Below are 24,788 nucleotides of genomic sequence, written 5' to 3' on the forward strand. Positions count from 1 at the left end.
TTCCGTTAAAGCCAATGAAAACATAACATTTAACATTCCACCAGGCCAATAAAACATCTCTATACACGAACATGGGCTTGATGGATACCGTAGTATTTATAAAACATGCTTAGAAGTTGATCAAGAAAATCCGACAAAACGAGTTCCACTATGCTAATATTGAATATGACTGTATTTAATATTGCAACTAAAATATCAACTGCTGCTCTCTATAAATAGATAGACAGACAGACAGACAGACAGACAGACAGATATGTGGTATACTGGATCATTTGAAATTTATCATTTACTAAATTAAAGGTTTAGTATATTAGCAATAAAAAACAATTGACATAGAATATTAAACGTATGTCGATCCCCTTTTTAAGTAACTCGAGAAAACGGAGCGCTAGACTTTTTAATCACTTCGAAAAACACTGGGTAAATGTGAAGTCCTTGAACGTTACATCCGTGTCTAGCGTACGGCATTCTGGGTCTTGTAGTTGTTATTTAGCATTCTACTCTTTGTTCTTCCCTCCTTGGATACGTTAGAACTACATTTACCAGGTAGCCGTTATCAGTACCCAGAAACCACCCGCCCCTTTACTGGACAGTTTTTAAAACACGACTAATAGCACGTAGGCATGCAACTTATGATAGAGTCAAGGGTTGTTCCTGCTCATTGATTAGTTACTGTTGTCACTTCACTGAAGATAGCAAAACCTAAGTGTTTTTCTTGAAAATGGCGTCCATCGTCCTTTTATCGGTAAAGCAGACGGCTCAGACCAAAGCAAAACGGTGTTTGGGTTCTCGATTAAAGGGTCTCGCAGGTGCTGGTGGCCCATCCGCAACTTTCCTTCCGGAAAGGGAATGGCTTTCCAAAGGCTTGAACTTACGGTTCATGTCCCACGGGACCGCTGGTCGGTCCGCAGCCGGGACAACCAGAAGGGGAGCCCTGGCGTTTAGTGGTGCGGCGGCAGTAGCAGCCGCAGCGGTGGTGGGCTTTCTGGCTAACGCTAATCACTTCCAACGGGCAGAGATGGCGACCACAATCCCCCAGAAGGCAAAGAAGAAGAAGGAGGAAGAGGAAGAAGAGGGGGACATTGCGCAAAGATGCCGGGGCTTCATGTCGGTCCCGGTGACCGACATCAGTGTACTGGAGAAAAGGAAGGACGAGATGAGCACCAAGATGGAGATGCTGATCATGGAGACTCAGGCTGAGTTCTGTAAAGCCCTGGAGGAAGTGGACGGTGGGACATTCAAGGTGGACAAATGGCAAAGGAAGGAAGGTAATGCAGGGATCACTGGGGCAGCTAGTGGCTTGCACTTCTCTAACAGGCCATACAAATACAAACACTGCTCTTAAAGGGGCAGTAGTATGTAAAATCGACGTTTGTTTGCATCAGAAACATACCAGGAATGTTGCCTTGATTCTTTCATGCATGTTTGAAAAATCCTTTAGTCTCCAATGACAACCATTCAGAAGTGCAAAACGCCTGGGCGGACCTAGCACCGCCTCCTTGGAGCTGCAGTTTCCAAGCTTCCCAGCTTCTGGCTCACAGAGCAGACCTCCTTTAGGACTCCCCCAATCAGCTCCTGCAGACTAGCCAGAATCAATTAGCAAACACCTGGTGGAATTTCTGGTGGTATTATATTAAACAGAAAACATTTTGTTTTCTGTTGTTAAAGGTTTATTAGAAGAGCAATGTTGTGATGACTTTCTGAAGGTGGAGTTTCAGAAAGAGCAGAATTTTCAAGGTGTTTAAATAACTAAATTATGAAGTAATATTATATAATTTTTTAACAACTAAAATACATAATACTTCCCCTTTTAATACTCTGGGGACTTTTTTAATGGAAGAGACAGGCACGCACAAGCAATATCAACAGACAAATGCAGAAAAACAACAAATTTTCACCATTTTGTTTGTTTTTAGGTGGAGGAGGAATCAGCTGTGTGATGCAAGATGGAAAGGTGTTTGAGAAGGCAGGAGTTAATGTGTCGGTGGTGTTCGGGTATCTGACTGAGGAGGCTGCGAAGCAGATGAGAAGCAGAGGGAAAGTCCTCAAAGGGAAAGATGGTGGGTTCTGCTTAGAGTTATACTTTCTCCCTTAACACCTTCACTTCAGGTATCTAAAATATAACTTGGCTCTATTTTGCTTCAGGTAAGCTGCCATTTTGTGCCATGGGTGTGAGCTCCGTCATCCACCCCAAGAACCCTCACATTCCCACAGTGCATTTCAATTACAGATACTTTGAAATAGAAGAGGAGGACGGTGAGTCCCTTTTTAAAGCATCTGTGTCTTGGTGTCAGTAGCTCTATTGACTCTATGGATTGATGATGATCTTTGTTTCCTTCTCCCTGTGGCTTGTATTGTGTGTGTGGGTGTTCGTGTGTGTGTGTGTGCTTTCAGGTTCCAAGCAGTGGTGGTTTGGTGGAGGAACAGACCTGACCCCAGTGTATATTGACAGAGAAGACGCCTTTCTGTTCCACAACACTCTGAAGGAGGCCTGTGACAAACATCACCCGAAGTACTACGCAGACTTTAAAAAATGGTACAGCTCCATCAGTGACTCTGACATTTCTGTGCACATCAGCCTATGTGTGTGTTTTAAGGACTAATTCCAGTGAATTTGTGTGGATGAATTACAATGGGTGTACCCTCACTGCTGGCTGGTGATAAGAGGAAGTCTCTCCCAAAATCTACAGATGCAGAAGAAAACCGTTGAGCAATGCTAGAGGTCATAAATGACTAGTGTTGATGTGGACAGGAAGGGTGGGGAAACTTTTTTCAACATTTTGTTTTCTGTTGTATAGATGAAAGAAAATGATATAGCATCTGTTCAGATGGATGTTTATTTTCCAGATAAATCCTTGACTTTAAGTTTGTAAAGTTATCAACTTCTCTGTTCACTTTTTGTGTCTTCCAGGTGTGACAGGTACTTCTATGTCCGTCACAGAGGAGAGACTCGGGGCATTGGAGGAATCTTCTTTGACGACCTTGACTCCCCAAATCAAGAGGAGGTGTTCAACTTTATTAAGAGCTGCGCTCGAACCGTGGTGCCCTGTTATCTTCCCATCGTGAAGAAACATCTTAATGATTCCTTCACTCAAGAGGAGAAGGACTGGCAGCAGGTGCGACGAGGAAGGTGAGTGGAAAATTCATTATATCACAGCTGATGTGTTTCGGGGAGAAAGAAGTAAATTTAGTTGAATGCTGTGTTTGAAAAAGAAATATTTGTCAACGCAAATGCTATTATAGAAATTAATTGTGAAGTTTTGTATTTTATATTTTAAAATTATAGCAAAGCACCCTGAACTTTGGAAAGTTGACGTTGGGAAAGTTATTCAAAGCTTAATGTAGGAGCCCTGTAATATGAAGAGTCTATTTTTTAGAGTTACTATTTTGTTTGTGTTGCAGATATGTAGAGTTTAACCTGGTGTACGACAGAGGAGTAAAGTTCGGCCTTGCCACACCTGGCTCCAGAATCGAGAGTATCCTCATGTCCCTCCCCCTCACTGCCAGGTAAGACATCAGCTCTCCTTCTCTCTGTCCAATAGTAATCAGCCGTTTGTGTTGCCTGGTAACCGACTCCTCCTTCTTGTCCAGGTGGGAGTACATGCACGAGCCTAGTAAAGGTTCCCGGGAGGCCGAGATGCTGGAGGTACTCAGAAACCCAAAGGAGTGGGTGTGAGCGCCGCAGTCAAAGTTTTACAGAAAGAACAGCCTTTGTAGTATTTTTGTAAAATTGTAACCTGTTTTACAAGACCTGTGTTTATAAGAAAATATCAAGTTTCATCAATTGTCTGAGGACTTTACTTGCACTGTTAATTTTCCTTCCTTCATGTATTTTCAAATCAGCCTTCTTAAAAGCTTTAAGGATAATGATGTTTTTAATAATTGAGTTTTGTGCCATTTGTCTCTCCTTGGTAGAATGAATCACATAAATTACCTTCATAGATTACCTGCTTGTAGATCTGTCTGTCTTTTTACTCATAATGGCAAGCATAATTTTTCTCCTTTCTCTTATTTTTTAATTTTCCAGTGACTTGAATTAGTCTTCTAATCTTCTCATTTATTTATTGAAGCACTAAAAGGGAAAAGGACAAACTGAATGTATGTGCTTTTACCACTGATGTACCAGAAACAATAAATCAGATTTTGACATATTCCTATCTGCTCTAAACATTTAATTTTGTTCGATCAATCACACTTAAAAAGCAAGAATTAGTTGAAATTGCAGGGAAGTGGTGTACTAAATTATATAATGGATTTATTTGAGAATTACCCAGAAGTGGAAAAAATGTCAGTTGAGTGTGTTTGTATAAATGTTTCTCTCTGTCTCTTGCATTAATTTTTATAGTGTCTTTAATATTAACTGGATAGATAATTGAGAAAGCAATTCAAGAGAATTGCCAGCAAAATGTAATTTATGCCAACAGAACTTGTATTATATTAAACATAAAAATATTAATTTGCAAAATCCTAAGAATTTTGTACCCAAATATGAGACAGAACTGGCAAGAGTTCATTGTGATGATGTTGGTCCATAATGCAGTAAATGAGTGTTATGTTTACTTTATTAGTAATTCTGTGAACAAGTTCCTCTTAAGCCAATTCAGCACAGCTCCACCAAAGGACGGGGTTTAATAACTGAGTGCGTCATTTATGACTTCACTACACAATAATTTTTATTTCTCCAACATCAAATCTACATCCACCTAAACAATTTAACCTTGTTCATGTTATTTATGTTAAATGTAACATGATGGATTTAAAAATGATTTAATCAACACTGTCTTGTATCCATTTTATCTGCTTAAAACTTTTCAGCTGTGAAAGTCACCTTTAGAGGTTTCCCTTACAGGCCAACTGGCTTAAGTTCCACTCTAAAAATTTCCTGGTGAAAATGAAAACCATTTATCGGTGCATGCAATGGCTGAGTCAGAGAAATCCAAAATGTCTTGTTGCTTGGACCTCACGACAGGAACTTCTTTGCCCATGAGTTGCTTGGTGTGGCATCCAAAATGTTTTCCTCCTTTCGCTGAACCATCTTGACAGTGTTGTAGAACTCGAGAACATTTTTTGATGGTCTCGGTCGCTGAGGACTCGGGATTTTATTTTAAGACCAGTCAAGACCGCACATACTGTCCAGTTTATTTGTTAACATGTCTGTTTTCATTGGATGCAAAACACACCGATTAAAATCCAAGCAATAACGTGACTTACCATTTACGTGTTTCTGTTACTTGCAGCTATATTTCACCACATACACACACAAGCCCACTTTTTCACTATTCTCTTTACTTCACTAGGAAACTGCGAGAAAGCAGGTGTTCATACAACTTTTGACAAGAACCTTTTCTGTTCCCGTGGACAAACTCCACTCACACTGAGTGGACACTCAGCAGATGTGAAGGAAAACATAAATACTCTCTGCATGACTCATTTATCTTGATTTTAATCAGCGGGTCAATTTGACCCTGAACAGTATGTGTGTCTCAAGTTCAATTATAAAGATCACCCATTGAAAACAAATTAAATGTAATATAAAAACAAATTACCAAAAATCAATTTCAAGGAAATTATAGGGGTTTTTTGTGTGTCTAGGTTTTTTCAGTGGACATGAAAAATGTAAATTCCATTTTTTTTAAATGTCCAAATGAGTAAATGAGTAGGTTGTCGTCATTGATCCTTAATTTCTGAGAAATAAAAAAACATCATTGCACAAATATTGATTGAAATGGTTAGTATTGGAGTTAATAATCAGATACAAAATGTTTTGGAGGAATGTTTTGGTTTCTGACACTACTGCATGATTAAACACTCCCCGGGTCAAATTGACCCACGAACATTATTGCTGTACCCCAGAAACGAACATAACAGGAGGGTTAAAAAACATTTAATATATGAACTGATTTTCCATAATTTAGCTTATGTATATAATGTACAGTGTTTTTTTTGTGTCACCAACTATGCATGTAACGTGATTCGTGTGCTGAGGGGCGATCATGAACGGCAGAGAACAGATTCGAGGTGAGGCAGGCAGTTCTCTTGCCTCATCGCAGGGGGCGCTCATGATCCCAGAAATTGTGACTAAATTGTGACTCGGACCCTAAAAGTCTTGTCTCGATACAGTCTGGTCTTGGTCTTGTCTTGGTCTCGGGTTAGGTAGTCTTGACTACAACACTGCAACTTCATTCTGAAACTGCACACTTCCTCATAAACATCTGTGATGCACAATTTTGTTTTCTCATGCTTTTTTTTTTACAAGTTGATCAAAAGCTTGTAACAAAATGCTTTGGAAAAACAGATACTGAGGACATAGTTGTAGATCTTTAAAAGTAACTGACTTAATATCAGCTGACAGCTGATTACAGGCGTGCTTGCAGGCCTTGTGAGTGATGCCGGGCAGTTTGCTTTCAAATGTGATCATTGGCATTTTTTAATAGTTGGTAAGCAGAGTGGTGCTGTTAAAATGTGACATTAGCATTATTCTGTGACATGCCCAGTCTCCTAAATGATCAAAGCTTAATAAATGCCATTTGCTGTTTCACCATAATCCTCCTAAAGGCCAAGTAACCTGCACTGGACTATATCAGTCACAGAGAAATATCTCACAGACACTGGAAATATTTTTTTTTCTGTTTCCTTGGTGTGAGGCATCTGAGAAGTGTACTGGCTCACATCCAGAAGGACGCAGGTCTTGCAAAATATCCCCCCAGTCGTTAATCCTAAAATATTTTATAATCATTTCAGCTTTAGTTCTTCATATCTGCATCTCTCATTTTTTATTTTATTTATTTATTTTTTTTACAACACCTGAGTCTTGTAACAAAATGGCATTAAGCTTAACAGTTTATTTTGCACATGCCTCTTCACACTCCCACAGTTAGGGATACGCAGTGAATCTCATGTACAGCAGAAAACTCAACGCCCCAGCACCTCACTGAATACCACTGCACCTCTCACTGCGTTACTTTACCATTCAAATCACTTAATCTCTTTATGGTTTAAACCTTAGTTATAAATACTGGACATCATGTCAGATTCTTCTGAGCTTTTCTCTCCATCAGACTATTTTCCTCCTCTCTCCTCTTATGTCAGTCCTTCACTTTTCACAATCCCCTCCAAAAACATTAGAATCTATAACATGCTGAAATTATTGACATTTAACAAAAAACTATTATTTGGATCTACACAAGCTTACGCAGCAGAAGAAATTATCTTTTTTTCCTAATCACTCTCAGTCCATGCAGTTCTTGCCTCATCCAGTTTCACTGTAAGAGACTCATTTTTGTGAGGAATTTTTGTAAGTCCAAACTCATACTCATGAAAATATAAGCTGAAGGTTTGCAGTTAATACTAAAACATCTTACTTTCCAGAGAATTTTTTTTTAATCATCCTGTTTGTCCCTGACTCACTCCCTGCTCTCTCGTCTTGCCTTTTGTTGTTCGTTTTGTTAGCAGAAGCTTGTTATTTATCATATTTTACATATCATCCGAGTGCAAACAGTTAACACAAACCATATCACAGCACAGCTCCTCTTCAGTGGGCGGAAAAAAGAACAAGAACATAACAGTAAGGCAAATAAAAGGAAATAAAGCAAGTATTTAAAGTAAAAGAACAGTAGCTATATTGGCAGTCATTATTATTTTCCCAGTATTTCTTCATCTATTGCTGGTTCATTCAGCAGGGATCATCCGAGTCCCTCAGTTTTAATCTTTAATCTTCAGAGGAGTACTCGTCGAAGTATGTCAATACTATATCATTATTATTGTTATTGATTTTATGTGCATACACATAATATTTCAATGATGTGCGATAAAGTTTAAATGTCTTGTCTGGGCTTTCGGCTCCGTCATTATTCTGAAACGAAGAGAAAAAATAAATCCACCTCAAAAGTTAATTATTGTTTTATAAGAGACCCTGATACTCGTCCTTATCCTCTGAACTGATATTAATGACTAACATTTAATTAAATTCAATTAAAACCCATTTGAATGTAGAAACGATAAGTCGTTCCTTTAAACATTTTATTTTCTATTGCTCTTCATCGTTTATGTCAGCTTTGGATCTGTATTTCTATCATCTTAAGATTTACTTTGACTATTGTCTTGATGTTAGGCTCTGAAACAACAGTTAAAATAACTAATTTAATTTAAAAAGCAGTTTTGCAGACATAATGTCTTCAAAATGGCAACATAAAATATTATTCTCAAAATAATGTTTTGAGAATAATAATAATAATAATAATAAAGAAGTTATTCTTAAGCTATTAATGGATGTCTTATGGAATCTGATTGCATTTTGCAATTATTTTAAAACTAACTGTGAAATCTGGCAGCTCTCATGAAATCCGCAACGTCTAGCCAATAATTCTTCGTGTTGTCATGTCAAAGGTATCTTCTTCAAATATCGTGAACAGAAAAATAAATATATCTTCTTCAAGGGAAGATATTTTCCTTGAAGAGAAATCTTTTCTTTTCAAGGGAGAAAATATTTCGAAGCTTTCGTTCTTTGGTTTCTCAGAACGACAGTGTCTTGTTTTCAGACATATCGAAAATATTGTGAACAATGTGTCATTCAGAATTTCCTCTTTGTGGGACAACGAAGGTTGTTTCTGTTTCTATTCATCAATTTCAGTAAATATTGTTTTCTCAAAAATTTTAACTGGAATCTCTCCAGGAATTACTTTAGGTCCCATCCCAAATCTTTCAGGGAGATTTGTCTCCCGGGACGTCACAGCGCAATATTTCTCAAATAGAAAAAAAAATTGAGTTACATCCACCTAAAATAGATTTAATCTTGTTCATGTTATTTGTCTATGTTAAATGTAACATGATGGATTAAAAGAGGATGAAATCAACTCCATGTTTTTATTTTATTTTCTTGCAACTTATCAGCTGTGATGACCTCATTAAACAGAATGCAAGACTAAGACTTAAAGCAGACATTTCCATGTAAATAAAATTAAAAACAAATGCAATATCGACTTGCACTGCTGCTCAAAAGTATTTTACTCATTAAATGTTATCTAAAGAGCTGGATTCTACTAAGGCCAGTGATCCACTTTACAAAGAAGATCTTTCACAAATATTTCTTGCTACTTTTTTCTCAAGCTGTATTTTTTTAACTTTTGCACAACCTGGAAGAATTATGTCTTCACAGAAATTTGCAGCTCATTTTTGATCAGGTCTGTGCTGCATCTGTTCCTCAAGTCTGAACATTTACTCTGCATCAAAGAAAAAATTCTCTCGACAAATTTTAAAAGCATTTGAGCCTGACAATAAAAACAAATGAAAGAGTCTTAATTGTTTGGCAATGTCGTTTCTGATGCTTGGAGACACTTTATCGTCTTCTTGATCTTTTTGGTTTTTGTAGCATCACATCTTACTTTCTGTAGTTTTTTGTTTTTGCTACAACAAAGCTCTTCATAGAGCTGATCCTTGTTAATTATTTTTGCCATTTGGAGAGTCGCAGCCACTGTCTTCAAGTCACTTCAGAAGGTTTCCCCATACAGGTCAACTGGCTTCAGTTCCACTTTAAATATTCTGGTGAAAACTAAAACCATTTAACATCGCATGCAATATCTGAGTCAGAGAAATTCAAGAAGTCTATTTGGACCTCACGTCAGGAACTTCTTTGCTCATGAGTTGCTTGGTGTGGTATCCAAAATATTGTCCTCCTTCCGCTGAACCATCTTCATTCTGAAACTGCACACTTCCTCAGAAACATCTGTGACGCACAATTTTGTTTTTTAAAGAACTTAATAAAATCAATATAGACACAGTTTTTCTGCATTCTTAGAAGTCTGTTTTAGAGGAACAGGGCAGGTAAACCGAGAGATGATGTCAGAGCTGAGCAGACAAAGCTGATTTTGAGTAATGCTGGGCAGTTTACTTTCAAATGTGATCATTGGCATTTCTTAGTAGTTGGTAAGCAGAGTGGTGCTGTTCAAAGATGACATTAGCATTATTCTGTGACATGCCAGGTCTCCTAAACATGCTTTTCAGACAGTTTTTCAAAGCTTGATGGATGCCATTTGCTGTTTCATCATCATCCTCATAAAAGGAAAGTAACTGGTGCTGGACTCCATCACTCACAGGAAAATACTGGAAATATTTTTCTTCTCTCTCTACTTTTACTTCTTACCACGCTTATGACAAATCAGTGGCTGTATTTCCTTTACAAATGGGTGCAAAACTGTGTCAATATTCCGCTAATGTCAAAGAGACACAACATTGCAACTGAAGTCTTTCCATTAAATAAGAAAAGCAATTAAAGTCACACATGAATAAATTTGATCAAAATGATTATTTGAAGTCATTTAAGTAAAGTGAGTCTAAAAAGCCACGCCCACAGAACCATCTGCCTTGCTATAAATTCATCTGGCCACCAGTTAATGTATCACACTGGATCCCTGGAGTTTCAGAGAGCAGAGATGGCGACCAAGATCTCCCACAACATGAAGAAGAAGGAGAAAGGACAGAGCATTACGGAAAGATGCCGGGGCTTCCTGACTACCCCGGTGACCGACATCAGTGTGCTGGAGGAAAAGAAGGACGAGATGGGCACCAAGATGGAGATGCTGATCATGGAGACTCAGGCTGAGTTCTATAAAGCCCTGGAGGAAGTGGACGGTGGGACATTCAAGGTGGACAAATGGGAGAGGAAGGAAGGTAATATGGGGATCTTCAATGGTTTAACCTAACTGCAAATACTGCTCTTAAAAATAAAATGTATTCAAGTTTGTTGTGAATCTCCAGCAGGTAATTTCAGATTTGATCAACTTTTTATTTGAAAATCCCTCAGAGCTCTGTTTTCAGATCATTTGTTTCTGCTTTGCTTCGTTTCTGCTGTAAAGAAATATACCAACATCTCATTACTTTTTTGTGCAAAACATCCAGCTATACAGTTTCTTTAATGAAATGCATAAATTCCAACTACTAGATTGTCAGACATTAAAAAATAGCTAAATAATCATTACTTTCAATTAAAGTCAAACTGACTCAGTTACAAACTGCAGAGGCTTCCAACCTGCATCAACAGAAGAATAGACATGACTCCATTTTTAATGTCTCTACAGTGATCAACCTCCTAACTGTTCCTATTTGCTTTGTCAGACAAGTTTTTAGTTTGTTTGGTTTCGTAATATAACGTATTAATAATTCTTAATCTATTTTGTTATTCTTGTTCTTTTTTTATTATGAATCACTTTGATTATCATCTGTGTAAGATGCTCTTCAGAAACAATATCAACAGACATATGTGCTTAAAACAACTAATTCTTACCATTTTTGTTTGTTTTTAGGTGGAGGAGGAATCAGCTGTGTGATGCAAGATGGAAATGTGTTTGAAAAGGCAGGAGTGGATGTGACAGTGTTGCTAGGTTGTCTGACTGAGGAGGCTGCGAAACAAATGAGAAGTGGAGAAAAAGTCCTCAAAGGGAAAAATGGTGGGTTCTGCTTACAGCTTGTGCATTGTATCCAACAAGTACAGTTATACTTTCTGCCTGGAAACCTTCATTTCAAATATAACTTGGCTCTATTTTGCTTCAGGTAAGCTGCCATTTTGTGCCATGGGTGTGAGCTCCGTCATCCACCCCAAGAACCCTCACATACCATCAGTTCACTTCAACTACAGATACTTTGAAATAAAAGAGGAGGACGGTGAGTCCCTTTTTAAAGCATCTGTTTCTCTATTGACTCTGTGGATTAATGATGAGCTCTGTTTCCTTCTCCCTGTTGCTTGTATTGTGTGTGTGTGTGTGTGTGTGTGTGTGTGCTTTCAGGCTCCAAGCAGTGGTGGTTTGGTGGAGGAACAGACCTGACCCCAGTGTATATTGACAGAGAAGACGCCTTTCTGTTCCACAACACCCTGAAGGAGGCCTGTGACAAACATCACCCGAAGTACTACGCAGACTTTAAAAAATGGTACAGCTCCATCAGTGACTCTGACATTTCTGTGCACATCAGCATATGTGTGAATTTTTAGGACTGATTCCAGTCTTGCCCTGGAATCTACAGATGCAGAAGACAGTTGAGCAATGTTAGAGGTTATAAATGATTAGTATGGATGTGAACAAAATATGCCAATTTTTTTTTAGATTAGATTAGACTAGATTAGATAAGCTTAATGGTCTACAAGGGTCAATTTGTTTGCAGACAGCAAGAACAGTTGCCGATAAATACATATATACATAATTTTTTTACAATAATAGTACACCACCATATAGCACCATACAATCTTATACCACCACAGTTTGGGCTTATTTCAAATTATTAATGAGGACGACACTAACTGGGACAAATGAACATTTATACATCTTTGTGTTACATTTAATTGCCTTGAATCTATGAGCAGAAGACAACAACGTAAAATGGTGATGTTGTCTTCTGTTGTATAGATGAAAGAAAATTATTATACAGTAGCTGTTCAGGTGAATCTGCCTGATGTCTTCCCAGATTAGTCTTCAAGTTGGAAAATTATCAACTTCTCTGTTCTCTTCTTGTGTCCTCCAGGTGTGACAGGTACTTCTACATCCGTCACAGAGGAGAGACTCGGGGCATTGGAGGAATCTTCTTTGACGACCTTGACTCCCCAAATCAGGAGGAGGTGTTCAACTTTATTAAGAGCTGCACTCGAACTGTGGTGCCCTGTTATCTTCCCATCGTGAAGAAACATCTTAATGATTCCTTCACTCAAGAGGAGAAGGACTGGCAGCAGGTGCGACGAGGAAGGTGAGTGGAAAATTCATTATCCACCCATCCATTCATCCATTTTCTTACACCCTTCTACCTGGTGGGGTTGGGAGGAGTGCTGGTGCCTATCTCCAGCTAGACATTTCGGGCAGGAGGCGGCGTACACCCTGGAAAGTTCACCAGTCCATCGCAGAAAATTTATTATAGCACTCAAATTCCTAAAATGACTTTATATCCCTCAAAACTGATAGCTTTTAGGATAAAGGATGAATATAGTGTAATGCTTTTTATTTGTCAAGAGATATCTGGTTGTCGTCTACAGTCATCAGTATGAATTTTGAATCAACTTGAGGATGTTAATTTATTTAGTCCACTCTTTTTTTTCTTCTGACATTACAATAATTTATAATTAACTTTTGCAACAAGATTTGAAGGCTATTTGAACTTATTGTGGATTTTCTCAAACTCACACTGGTTTAAAGCAATAAATACAGGTTCCAGTTAATATATAACCCCCCTACTAATGCTTGCATAAAAAGGGGAGAGGATATCACGGATTTTGTAAACATTAAAAGATTACTGTACAATAGTATCAGACACTTTTGTCTGGTACTTCCTTCCTTCTTCCCTTCTTTCTACCCTCCACCCTCCTATCATTTTTATTCTTCCTTCCTTCAAATCCGCCTGCTGTAGAAATTCATAGTGAAGTTTAGTATTTTAAATGTAATGATAAATCAAAGCACTGTGTTCTTCAGAAAGTTGAATCTGGAAAATTAATCTATTTTAATCGATTTTTTTCATTAAAGATGAGTAGGAACTCTATAATGTGAAGAGTGTTTTTCAAATTGGTATTTTGTTTGTGTTGTAGATATGTAGAGTTTAACCTGATGTATGACAGGGGAATAAAGTTCGGCCTTTCCATGCCTGGCTGCAGAGTCCTCATGTCCCTCCCCCTCACTGCCAGGTAAGACATCAACTCTCCTGCTCTCTGTCCAATAGTAATAAGTTGACTGTGTTGCCTGGTAACCGACTCCTCCTTCCTGTCCAGGTGGGAGTTCATGCACGAGCCTGGTAAAGGTTCCCGAGAGGCCGAGATGCTGGACGTACTCAGAAACCCAAAGGAGTGGGTGTGAGCGCCGCAGTCACAGGTTTACAGAAAGAACAGCCTTTGTAGTAGTTTTGTAAAACTGTAACCTGTTTCACAAGGCCTGTGTTTATAAGGAAATGTCAGAGGACTTTACTTTTTCAAATCAGTCTTCTTAAAAGCTTTAAAAAATAATGTTTTAATAATTGAGCTTTGTGGTATTTGTCTCTTTGTAAATATATATTTAGTACAGTATATTAAATATACTAAATATTTAAATTTTGTGTTTGACCAATCAGCCCTAAAAAGCAGGAATAAACTGAGTCCTATATACCTTGTGCTATTTTTCTGATGTCTCAGCTTTCTTTATTTGAGTGGAGTTGTAAACAATACTTTGGTTTTGGATCATGTTTCAGAGGATGATTGTGAATCAATGACGCTTTTTGTCCTGAACTTTATCTCAAATCTATTTTATTGCAGTCTAATGTATTGGGGCAACATAATGTTGATATTGTTGTCTTATTGAAATGTAAATCTCCTTTCTAGAGGAGCCTCAGAGGCACTAACACTACTATTTCTGAAATTAAATGTAAAGTACTCAATAAAAAAAATAAATAAATCATTACGCATTTTATGTTTTCTAGGCTCTGCAATTGCAAGATGAAGCTAAGAGAAGTGCAGGAATCAGAAACATTTTTTTTATTAAACTTTGTGTGGTTTCAAAACCTGGTACAAATCAGTCACAAGAAAACATCTTTTAATCTTTTTTTTTATTAAAAATTAATATCAAGCTTTTCACGAGACAAGAATTTATAACAACTTCCCTTGTGTTTAATGTTATATAACATTTTGTTTAATAAGGCGTTGTAAAAAAACGGCTCTGTGGAAGTATTGGTGCACTATTTTATGTAACCAAAGTGACTACCAGCACAGTCCAGTGTCAGAGCAAATGCTGAGGCTTACAGGTCAACTCACATTTACAAGTATAACAATATTTAGTGCTTAAGGTGTGTGCCGTGTGGAAAGATCAGTGACATTTATTTTTGCCAATGAAGGTTAGACGGGTACATTTGGTTTTTAGAGTGCTTATCGTTTAGGAAATATTGCATATAGACCAGAAGCACCTAGAGTAACATCAGCTCATTGAATGAGATCTTCAACCAAACTTTCCTACCTTTCATTAAACATTTCCTGTTAAGCACAGACACTTCCTGCTAGCCTCAAAGCTTACTGTAGTACAATCACATTAGTATCAACGCATTTAATGAACTCCTATGCATAAAAAAATTTTTAGTTAACTTTCAGACATATTCTATATACATATACAGTATGTAGAGGTGATTACACATGCTAAAAGTGGAGTTTAGTTATAGTGACACTTAATACAAATTCATTTCTTACATTTAATTTCCTAACAGCTCCAGAATCTCTTTTTTTGCCCATATTTCTGCCTCTGAACAGAAACCCACAGGTTCATGAGGGTTAGTGAGTCCTGACTGTCAACAAACAGGGTAGAGAGAGTTCTGACCTGAAAAGGCCAAGTTCATGCATTACCAAGATTATAAGTAATGTGATTCCCACTTTACTTCCTCCTTTTTATGTTCCAGTCTTCAACATATTCTCAAAGGTTGGATTAGTGCATTTGCTGGAAAAATAAACCATCTGATAGCACTGTATAAAGTGTTAACTTCTTCTTTGTATTAGGGTCTATAATTATCTATCATAAAATGTGACGGGCTACTTTTCATTTCCAGTCAGTACAAGCATAAAAGCCACCTTTCTGCCACCAGAAGAGTTTCAGAAGTTAAAAGGTAGAAAAACATCTGACTTTTGCTTTCCTTCCCTTAGACAAATAACTGCACAGTTCAACAGCCTGGAAACTGAACGAGAGAGAAAAACCTTAAAACACAAATAGACAGAAACATTTCTAAGCATCCCTGGCAAAGTTGTGTAAAAAGCCATACAATAATTATTGCTAGTTAATGCAGTAGCACAATCTAACACTGAAATATTTAGATGAATCTAACAATTAAATCAAAGCATTTAGCAGAGGAAAAAACATTTACCCACATTAATATCAATAAAAAATGTAAGTGAAGCATTTATTTAAATTTTACGTTAAGTGAGGAGGTCCTAATTGGTCATCTACACCTATTTCTCTGAGATAAAAACATTATTTGACACAGAGACCCATTTCCTTTTGTAACTGGCAACTAAGCTTAATAGAGACCCATACTTATCTTCTCTGTAAAATGTACAGTTAGAGAAGTGGAGCAAAGAGGGACACGTTAGGGTTGTCAGTCTCCATAACAATTATTAGAGTCTGTTTACATGTAAACTGGTTGAGAGTGATGCCAAAAAAAACGCCGTTCCTGTCATACACACTCCTGTTGGTACCAAGTCATCAAAGACATTACAAAACCTAAAGTAAAACTGGACTTCTTACCTTCACTGACACAAGAATTTCCCCGTAACTGTGTGTACATTGCTAGTTGCTTTTGGGATTTTACCAGGAGCTTAGATCAGATAAGACTGAGACTAAGTTTTATTTTCAGGATAGGTTTGGAATAAAGCGGAGAATGAATGTTTGTAAAAGCACATGAGAGCTTTTACACACATGCTTTTACACACCGTTCCTAACGGTGGACGGTCTGGGAATCTGTGGGTCTGTTTCACATTTCTCCCTCTGTGTGCTCCAGCGTGAATGTGATAGAAGATTATTACCCCATCAACCAATTGCTAAGATTTTTAAATACACATCTCAACTCAACAGTTTTACCAGTTAAACTGGCTTGCCATCGATTTTAAAGTTCACACTAAGTTCCTCCTTTTTACTGTAAGAACATTACATGGACAAGCACTGGCTTGTCTCCCTACTTCCCTGGCAGGTTCCTGAGGGGCTCTGTTCTTAAGCCTACTATTTTTGGACTCTGGTATCTCTTTTAGAAATTAGCACATTTTCAAACTTATATTTAGGTAATTTCCTTGTGTTTTCTAAATATGTGTTTTATTTGATGTTTGTGATTTATACTGGAGCCAAAGGTACCAATAATGGTGCAAATAGTAGCTATGATAATAATTATCTCAACAACTTTTTTTCACACTGAATAAATGTACTCAAATTAAAGGTAAAATTTTTCTCAATCTTCTATTGTTAGGTTATTGTGCTGGAATGAAATGTGCTTTTTTTTTTAAAGCTTTTTACACATCTTTACCAGGGTTTACTGCATTAGCCAAGATCACCTAATCCAACACCAAGTCCAAGACCTGTCAAGTCCACAAGCATGTCTGGCTCTATATGTGTTTGGACAAAAAACAGATACCTAGATATTAAGGAAAAGAAAGGTTGAAATAATGTACTTTTGCCTACACAAGTCTCAATAGTTTGGCACTGATCCTCTAAGAAGCATCAATCCAACCGTCATATATGCTGGTCTGAATTATAGAAATAAAACCCTTTCATCCTTCACATGAGGCGTTGTTTGGTTTTGGTATTACAGTATCACTTAATCCCTTATAAGCATTACTTCACCTTGATGATGAAAAGGTTAGTGCAAATTTCAACAGAACTGGCACCGGCAAAGTTTGCATCAATCCACTGAAATGTGTGCTTGCTGCGTGTTGAATGTTGAAGGCTGGTGATACCACAGTAGAAACACTGCTAAACAATAACATGGTCTTCACGTAGGTCGGGGCTTCTGTTTGAGATGTTTTCACTTCCTTTGACCACTGCTGATTCTACCGGAGTTGGAGTTCACTATATCTTCATACTGAGGAGGCGGCTCTGCCTCTATCTGGACATCTGTGTGGCCCACAGCCTCTTCGTATGACGGCGGCGGATCTCCTGCGCTTCCTCTCCCCAACGTGATCTCAGAACCTGGATAGGCCGGGCTGCTGTGGATGCTCAGTTCTGATTGGTCACCATGATGGTAATCCCTCCCCCACTGGTCCATGGAGACCACAGACAAGACGTGGTTATGATGCGAGTGCCCCAGGCCTGGGCTGCGCTGAGAGCGCTTGCGGGAGTGGCAGCGCCAGGCAATGATGGCGACGGCAATGACGATGAGCCCGACCAGCAGCAGCGGCACGATCAGGTAGAGAGATTGGGCCCCGCCGACCATGGAGTCCAAATCTCCAGGTGGACTGCTTTCCCGGACATATTCCTCCCAGAATCGCTTCTGCATGTTAAGAAAGAGACAAGAGTTGACAAAGACCGCAATGAAGTCTGATTCAAAGGAAACTAGAGAGTCGCAACAAATCGTCCCGTTTCCTGTCTGAATAGTTGCATGAGAAAACAATGAGAGGCGACAACAATCCCTAAACAAAACGAGAACACATAGCTCTCTGGCCCCTCACAATGGCTTTACAAATCCGCCTGCCTGTCTGGTGTTGCTCTTCCTGCTGATAAACATCACTTCCTGAAAAAAAAACACCCACATTCCACAAAAACAAACACTTTGGTTTCAGGATCTCACTGCTGGACACAAAATCACCACAAATAATAATAATAATAAAAAAAACTTTTTTTTTCTTTAACAGTATGTGACTTATTTAGGTAATACAATCAAAATAATATTGATTTATGGATTTTAACTCCAGGTTTAAACCCTGCAGCTAAAATAGGCTTCTGTAGATTTCTGCCCTACCAGAAAATGTCTAAAAATGTGGAAATGGAATCAATATGTTCAATGGTGAACTGTCTTCAGTTTTCAGAACCATAAGTAGAACAGATTGTAATGAGACTTTAGTAAAACATCCAGAAAAATACACTGCAGATCCACAAAGTAGTAGGAATTATCCCTCACCCAATAATTACAGCAGCTTTACCCTAAGACATCCTGTAGGTTCTCTAAATCCACATAAATCAAACCATAATTATCTTTGATTGATGCTGTAAAGTAGGATCATTGAAACACAGTTTTGAGGCTTTTGTGTTGTTTCATCTTCAGTCTTTTGGTTAATGTTTGATTTATGAATGAACAAGAGCCCACAGCTAATCTAAACAATGCAGTTTTTCCAAAAAAACAAAGCACGCACCATGCCTAATTTGGTAGGGATGACAAGAAACCGTATTAAAATTATTCAAAGGAGAAAAAAAGAATACACTTTAAAATATTCAGCTTTTATACAAATTCACCAGTGAACAGCAACTGTATTTCATCCTAAACACTACAAATTTTAACTGAATCGTTTTAAAAAATATTTAAAAGTAGTTGATTAGTTTGTGTCAGAACTTTTTGTTTGTAATTAATGACTTCCTATTTCAATATGGAAAAAATAAGAAACAAAAAATGTTTATTAAAAAAAATGAACGAAATGAAAAATGTGCGAGACTATGCTACCAAAAAAACAAAACCAAATGTGTTTTTTACATCTTTACATAATCCTGAAGGTGATGATGATGTTCTCAAACAGAAAAAATGGGCACGTCTAAAGTGTAATCATTTATCTAAAAGCGTGTCAATACTTCAAAGATAAAATCAAACTCCTGTGACGTCTCTCGTCTGCCGTACCGTCTTCTCGTCGTTCTCGAAAGCTTCTCGGGCCTCCTCGTAGGTGCACACCTCCTCACGGCATTCCCTCTGAATGTTCCCAAGCTTCATCTCCTCTAACAGGAAGTTGGCCCTCCGCAGCCGCCTCAGCACCGAGTGGGCTGAATTTGCTGGCAGGAACACTGCGAAGAAAAGAGTAACAGGAGAGGAGCGCAGGAGGGAGACACAAAGGAGGGGGGTGGCAGAGACAATGTCAAAGTGAGGGAAAGGATACAAGACTCAGAAAAGTGTCAGAAAGACAAAAGCGGCAAGCTGAGACTTCTAAATGGGAGAAAAGAAAAGTTAGTAAATGGAACGGCATGTGGGAGGCAAAAAGGCACAAATTAAAAAAAAAAAAAAAAAAAAAAAAAAAACAGACAAGAAGCTAGAAAACTGGGAGAGTGAAAGAAGTGTAGGCCAAAACAAAAGAAGCAGAGCAGAGGCAAGAGATGCTCGGTGCCCACATTTCTGCATATAAACAAAAGCTTATTTTATTTGGCCATCCATTCCCAGACCACAAGAGAAAGTGGAGGAATTAACTTAAAGAGACAAAGGGTTGTCTCTTTTGGACGTCCAGAGCATAAACAAAACCCTAGAAAAAGGTCACATCATGATCTGGTTCTGATATTACCAAGTAATTGCTTTTGTTTGACTCATAACTTTGAAGAAATTTGATCAATAAGACGTGACAAGACGACAAAAAGAAAAATAACGAGACAAAGGCAGGCAGAATTCAAGCAGAAAAAAAAACCAGAATGGGGATTGTTTTTATTGTTTTCCTCCAGGATCACATTCCAGTGATTCGTTTCAGTGCAAAATAATACTGAGAAAAACCTCACAACAATTTACAACAAATACCCTTCAGTAAACACCAGGTTTTTACAAGTAAGCACATCTTGACAAATGTTTAATGTAAATGTTACATTAAACATTAAATACATTAAGTACATATATTCCAACAGGATATGAACTTTTGAACCTATCAAGTTAAGAATGGAAATGAAAAGTGTCTGGCACTTAGAGAATTAGAAGTTTCTCTCCCAACATGGGTGGACAGCCCTTATTTGTTGGTTTGTTTATGTCTGCATATAGCTATTTGACTCGTTATTATTACTCATTATTACAAATGCATCTACATGAATCTCTCAAAAGACAAAACTTTGAAAATTAGTACCAAGTTTGAAAAACATACATTTAACCTGTTACTTATATTGCCATTAAGAATTGCATATTTTAACACCCATCTAAATAATTAATTGAAAAATCAGAAATAGGGACGACTGCAGTAAACCCTTCTTTACAGTTCCTGACCAGATTTTGCAGGTTTCCACTGATATTTCAATCATTTATCTTTGGCGAGGACCTCAAATTCTTGGAGCTTATCAGGTCTCCTTCCCATCACCCTAATCATTTAGCTTCCTTATATTTTCTCAATCAGTTTCAAGTCAGCATTCAAGTTAGGCCACTCCGAAACATTAATTTGGCTTAAAGTTATAGGTCACTTGTAAAGCAAGTTAAAAGATTACTTAAAACCTCAAACTTGAACAATTCTGGGCTTAATTGTAAACGACACACATATCTTCTGAGTAAAATAACTTGTTGCCAGTTAGGCCTCACATTTCGAAAATGGTGTAAGTAAAGAATTAGACAGTGGTGGGCATTTATCATATTATTTATTGTAAAACTTCTTATCGTGATAAGAATTTTAAATTAATGTAACAATGATCAATTCCAATTAATGGTGTTTGAAAACCACAAAAATTGATCGGATTGTCAGAATTGTTATTTTTACAATTGTCTCCGCTGTTAGTACAATGAGAGCATAAAAATAATAATAACAAAAAGGTTAAATAGAGTCACTGTGTGCAGGTTGGAGATGTGAATCCCACTTCTTTAAGTTGCAGGTGTCCTTTAGAAGCCTATTTCAAAATGGTTATGTTTCTCTAAGAGCACTATTTGTGTTTGTAGGTCCTTGACAGCAAACACGTGCATTCACAGCCATATACTTGCCTAAAAAGACTGAAAAAATAAATGCTGTTTTTTTATCACAATAAACAACACAAGATATTGTGATAAAATTTCAAAAAAAGAAAATCCTTATAAAATTAAATGTGACTTTTAAGAATGATTTTTTTTTAAATCCACCATAAAATTAATGTAATGAGAAACAAAAATTCACGCCATGCATTCACGGAGTAAAAGTGCCTCTTAGTGATTGGTGGGCTTGACCGCATGGGCCCCTAAATAAGATACTGCTTAGGGCCTCATCCAAGCTTTAGCCGGCCCTGATGTTACGATGAAAACCATGAGTGTACTGTAAATAAAGAGTGAATCAACTTACCACTCCCCATGATCCCTGCCAGTATGTTTGGGGTGATTTATCTGTGGGACAAAGGTCAAACATAGATTAAAAGACTTATAAAAAATAACATCCACTCATCAACCTATTTTTGTCTGATTAACTCATACTTTGCGCTGTTTTTTTCCCAGCAACCCGCCAATAATTCAATAATATCCTACATGAAGACTTGTTTTCATTTAGCAATAGTCAGATAATTTGTAAAAGTTCTCACCTCTCTGATATTTCTTATAAACAGCTGGATGGCAAATAGCTCAACTCAAAATGCCTCAAATAGAAGTCAATGTTGTGACAGTTTCCATAATCGAGGAGTCAAGGGGCATTTTTGAACAGTCAACAGGACATGTTTGACTAAAATGACAAAAGGTGAAATCTTTAGTAAGCTCCCAGATCCCTGCTTCAGGCTAAAATAGACGACGTGCAGCAGAAAAATCCCAAAACAAAGCGCCGCCGCCCTGTTACAACAATAACCTGAAGCACCTACAACACCGTTTCTTCACCGCTAAACAGTCTCTTCTCCGTTTGAATGTGTGTCGGTAATCAGGTCCAAGGTGATCAGAGAAACAATTCACTGGATCTAATCACCTCCAGCTCAGGATGCTATTTAATGACCGACATGTGGTTCAAAAGGCCGGATTTCCTCTCGGCGCAGCCGAGGAGACGGAGATCTCTGCCAGCTGTTGCTTTCTATTCATGAACACACCGAACAGAAGCAACAGACACCAAACACATCACTTCTGCTTACCTTGTTTCGATGCCAAAAATTTGCATAAGCGATGTCTCTCTTCGACCCGTCGTTAACCGAAGAGATGTTTTGCGCACAGTGCGCAGGCGCGAAGGTCTGTTTGCAACAGCGGTCCCCCCACCTCCCCAATTAAAGACACAGACACATCTATCTATCTATCTATCTATCTATCGATCGATCGATCGATCGATCTATCTATCGATCTATCTGTCTGTCTATTTGTCTGCCTGTCTGTCTGTCGGTCTCTGGGAACAAACCTTTTAAATGGAAATCAAAATAAAGTTTCCATTTTTTTTTATTCCTTCCAAATCCCTTGTGCTTTGGCATCTTTTTCACACTCTGAGTGTTTCAGTTTAGTTAAAATACCAACAAAGATATCCACAACTGTATATAAATGATAAAACATCTTTAAGAGGAAATCTATCAAGCCAACCTGGCCTTATGTAAAAAGTGAATCATGAATAAATGTGATTGACTACGATTTGTGAAATGCTATTTTACTAGCCATAGCAGGCCTACATCAAAAGGTAACCATACATAGAACAAAGTACTTGACATTAGTCTGGAAAGAACTACAAAAAGATTTCTAAGGCTTTTGTTCCAGAGAACCACAGTGACAGCTATTATCTAGAAATGGACAAAACATGGAGCAGTGGAAAACCTCACTCCAAGAGCGCAGTAACAATTTGTTCAAGCGGATACAAAAGAACCTGGAACAACAGGTTCTTTTGTTGTTTTGTCATCCCATGCCTCATTTGTCTATTTTTCTTTCTTTACCAGGAAACCAACTCATTTAAATAAGCTCTACCATTTAAGAAAGAAAAAATTGTACAATTTCCAGCCAGAAGCGAAAAGCTTATTGATGCAGGAGTTGTGGAGTTTCTCTGCAGATTGGAAAAAGACTTTTAACAATTAGTTTTGGTGTTCCTTTAGTTAGTTAGTTTGTTAGCTAGCTGGTATAAAGCTTAAGAATTATTACAAACTATACGATTATATACTAGGAACTTCAGACTGGTTTCTTACGTGACAATATTTTGTGCTGCAGTGAGACTAAATGTAAAATCTCATAAATTCTTATTCCAGCGCAACAAATTGGAAAACTCTGAAATTAATTTAAAAATAAAGTCAACCCCCCCTATCATAATTAATAATTTTCCAACTACATGAAGTGTCTGACATTTTCCAGTTTCTACTTTGTTTTGTTTTTGCTGAGATTATCTCATTGTCCAATTAACTTTGGAAGGGGGAAAAAAAGATTATTTAAATTTGTTTCTATATTCAAAAGTAATCTTTTGAACACCCAAATTGAGTATGTCATGGTGAGAGTTTTCATTCATTAAAAAAACGTGTACTTTGCAACGTCACAGAAGTAAAAATGATGGGTTTTTTTCCATCACAAATTGTTCCACAGAGATGCATGAGAGTCACAGACTCTTAACAAAGTTAAACCTTCCACTGTCTATGCACCATATCTCTGCAGGGTCACCAGTGGACAGGTGCCTGTCTCCAGCAATCATCTAAGTTGGACACACACTCAAGAGTGACTTAGAGAGACCAATTATTCACAAAAACCATTGGCAAATTTTATTATTTTCAACAAATGAAGAGCTTACATAAATACATTCGGCACAGCATTTCAATTATTGTTCATTATTTGATTTTGTCAGCCAGTTCCCAAAACAGACAGAAACAGTGAACGTTTAGCAAATTACAAAATAAATAAATAAATCTGTATCGTTTTATGATAGACTGTGGGAGCCTTTTCTCCACTTTTGTGACATTGTTATCTGTGTGTGTCCGTGTGTGTGTGTGTTTATGTAAATCAATATGAATTAATTTTGCGGTTCTTCCCTAAGGAAACAGAATTAGGAGAGTTTAATTATAAAATAAATGAGCTGCGTAAGCTCTACTCACAGCATCTGTGGGTGAGGGAAAGACAAAAAAGGATGTAAAAATGTCCAAGACTTCACAATCGTTGAGGCTTGAGCTATAAAGCTGATATTGCACTTGGGATTAATAGTATAAATTATGAGGAATTTTTTACATGTTTTGATTCTTGAGTTCTGTGAGTGCTTGCCCATACTGCTCACTAAAGTAACATTTCTTCCCAAGAACACAGCAGCAAGAACTTGAATTTCTGCTGGTAGTTTTATTTTTTGGGTGTTGAAACGTATCTCTAATAATTTAAGTGGAAGCTTCTCTGGGTAAATACATGTGTTCCAAGAAACTCAAGCCACACATTAAAGTTATATGTCAGATAAAGCAAGATAAGTGTAGCATTTCATACTGTGAACGAAATAAATAAATAAAATAGCCAACAAAATAAAGTAATCATGATATTGCAAACCCTGATAGTGCTATTGCATAATTTTTCTTTTACTT

At 37.6% G+C, this 24,788-nt stretch overlaps 3 protein-coding genes across 5 annotated transcripts; 2 read left to right on the top strand and 1 right to left on the bottom strand.

Moving 5' to 3' along the window:
- Positions 1-570: 570 nt before the first annotated feature.
- LOC102224230 (oxygen-dependent coproporphyrinogen-III oxidase, mitochondrial-like) lies at positions 571-4,157 on the top strand. Its single transcript, XM_005800546.3, has 7 exons — positions 571-1,268; positions 1,917-2,060; positions 2,146-2,256; positions 2,395-2,536; positions 2,912-3,130; positions 3,403-3,507; positions 3,592-4,157. The coding sequence occupies exons 1-7, from the start codon at positions 722-724 to the stop codon at positions 3,674-3,676; spliced, it is 1,353 nt and encodes a 450-aa protein (XP_005800603.1). The 5' UTR covers positions 571-721; the 3' UTR covers positions 3,677-4,157.
- Positions 4,158-10,388: 6,231 nt separating this feature from the next.
- LOC102224481 (oxygen-dependent coproporphyrinogen-III oxidase, mitochondrial-like) lies at positions 10,389-13,820 on the top strand. Its single transcript, XM_005800547.1, has 7 exons — positions 10,389-10,665; positions 11,298-11,441; positions 11,545-11,655; positions 11,778-11,919; positions 12,508-12,726; positions 13,556-13,651; positions 13,736-13,820. Exons 1-7 carry the CDS (start codon positions 10,389-10,391, stop codon positions 13,818-13,820), a joined length of 1,074 nt encoding a protein of 357 aa, XP_005800604.1.
- A 690-nt stretch (positions 13,821-14,510) lies between these two features.
- Positions 14,511-22,499, bottom strand: LOC102234610 (transmembrane gamma-carboxyglutamic acid protein 1-like). 3 transcript variants are annotated; one of them, XM_005800500.2, is made up of 4 exons: positions 22,407-22,499; positions 21,644-21,684; positions 19,285-19,445; positions 14,511-17,949 (listed from the first exon to the last, which is right to left on the bottom strand). In XM_005800500.2, exons 2-4 carry the CDS (start codon positions 21,651-21,653, stop codon positions 17,485-17,487), a joined length of 636 nt encoding a protein of 211 aa, XP_005800557.1. In that variant the 5' UTR covers positions 21,654-21,684; positions 22,407-22,499; the 3' UTR covers positions 14,511-17,484. The 3 variants fall into 3 exon arrangements, with proteins under 3 accessions (XP_005800557.1, XP_023195898.1, XP_023195897.1); XM_023340130.1 differs by having other exon boundaries at positions 19,285-19,961; XM_023340129.1 differs by lacking the exon at positions 22,407-22,499 and adding an exon at positions 21,876-22,335.
- Positions 22,500-24,788: the final 2,289 nt, after the last annotated feature.

Source organism: Xiphophorus maculatus, chromosome 9, assembly GCF_002775205.1.
Source record: "Xiphophorus maculatus strain JP 163 A chromosome 9, X_maculatus-5.0-male, whole genome shotgun sequence".
In the NCBI taxonomy this organism is placed as follows: Eukaryota; Metazoa; Chordata; class Actinopteri; order Cyprinodontiformes; family Poeciliidae; genus Xiphophorus; species Xiphophorus maculatus.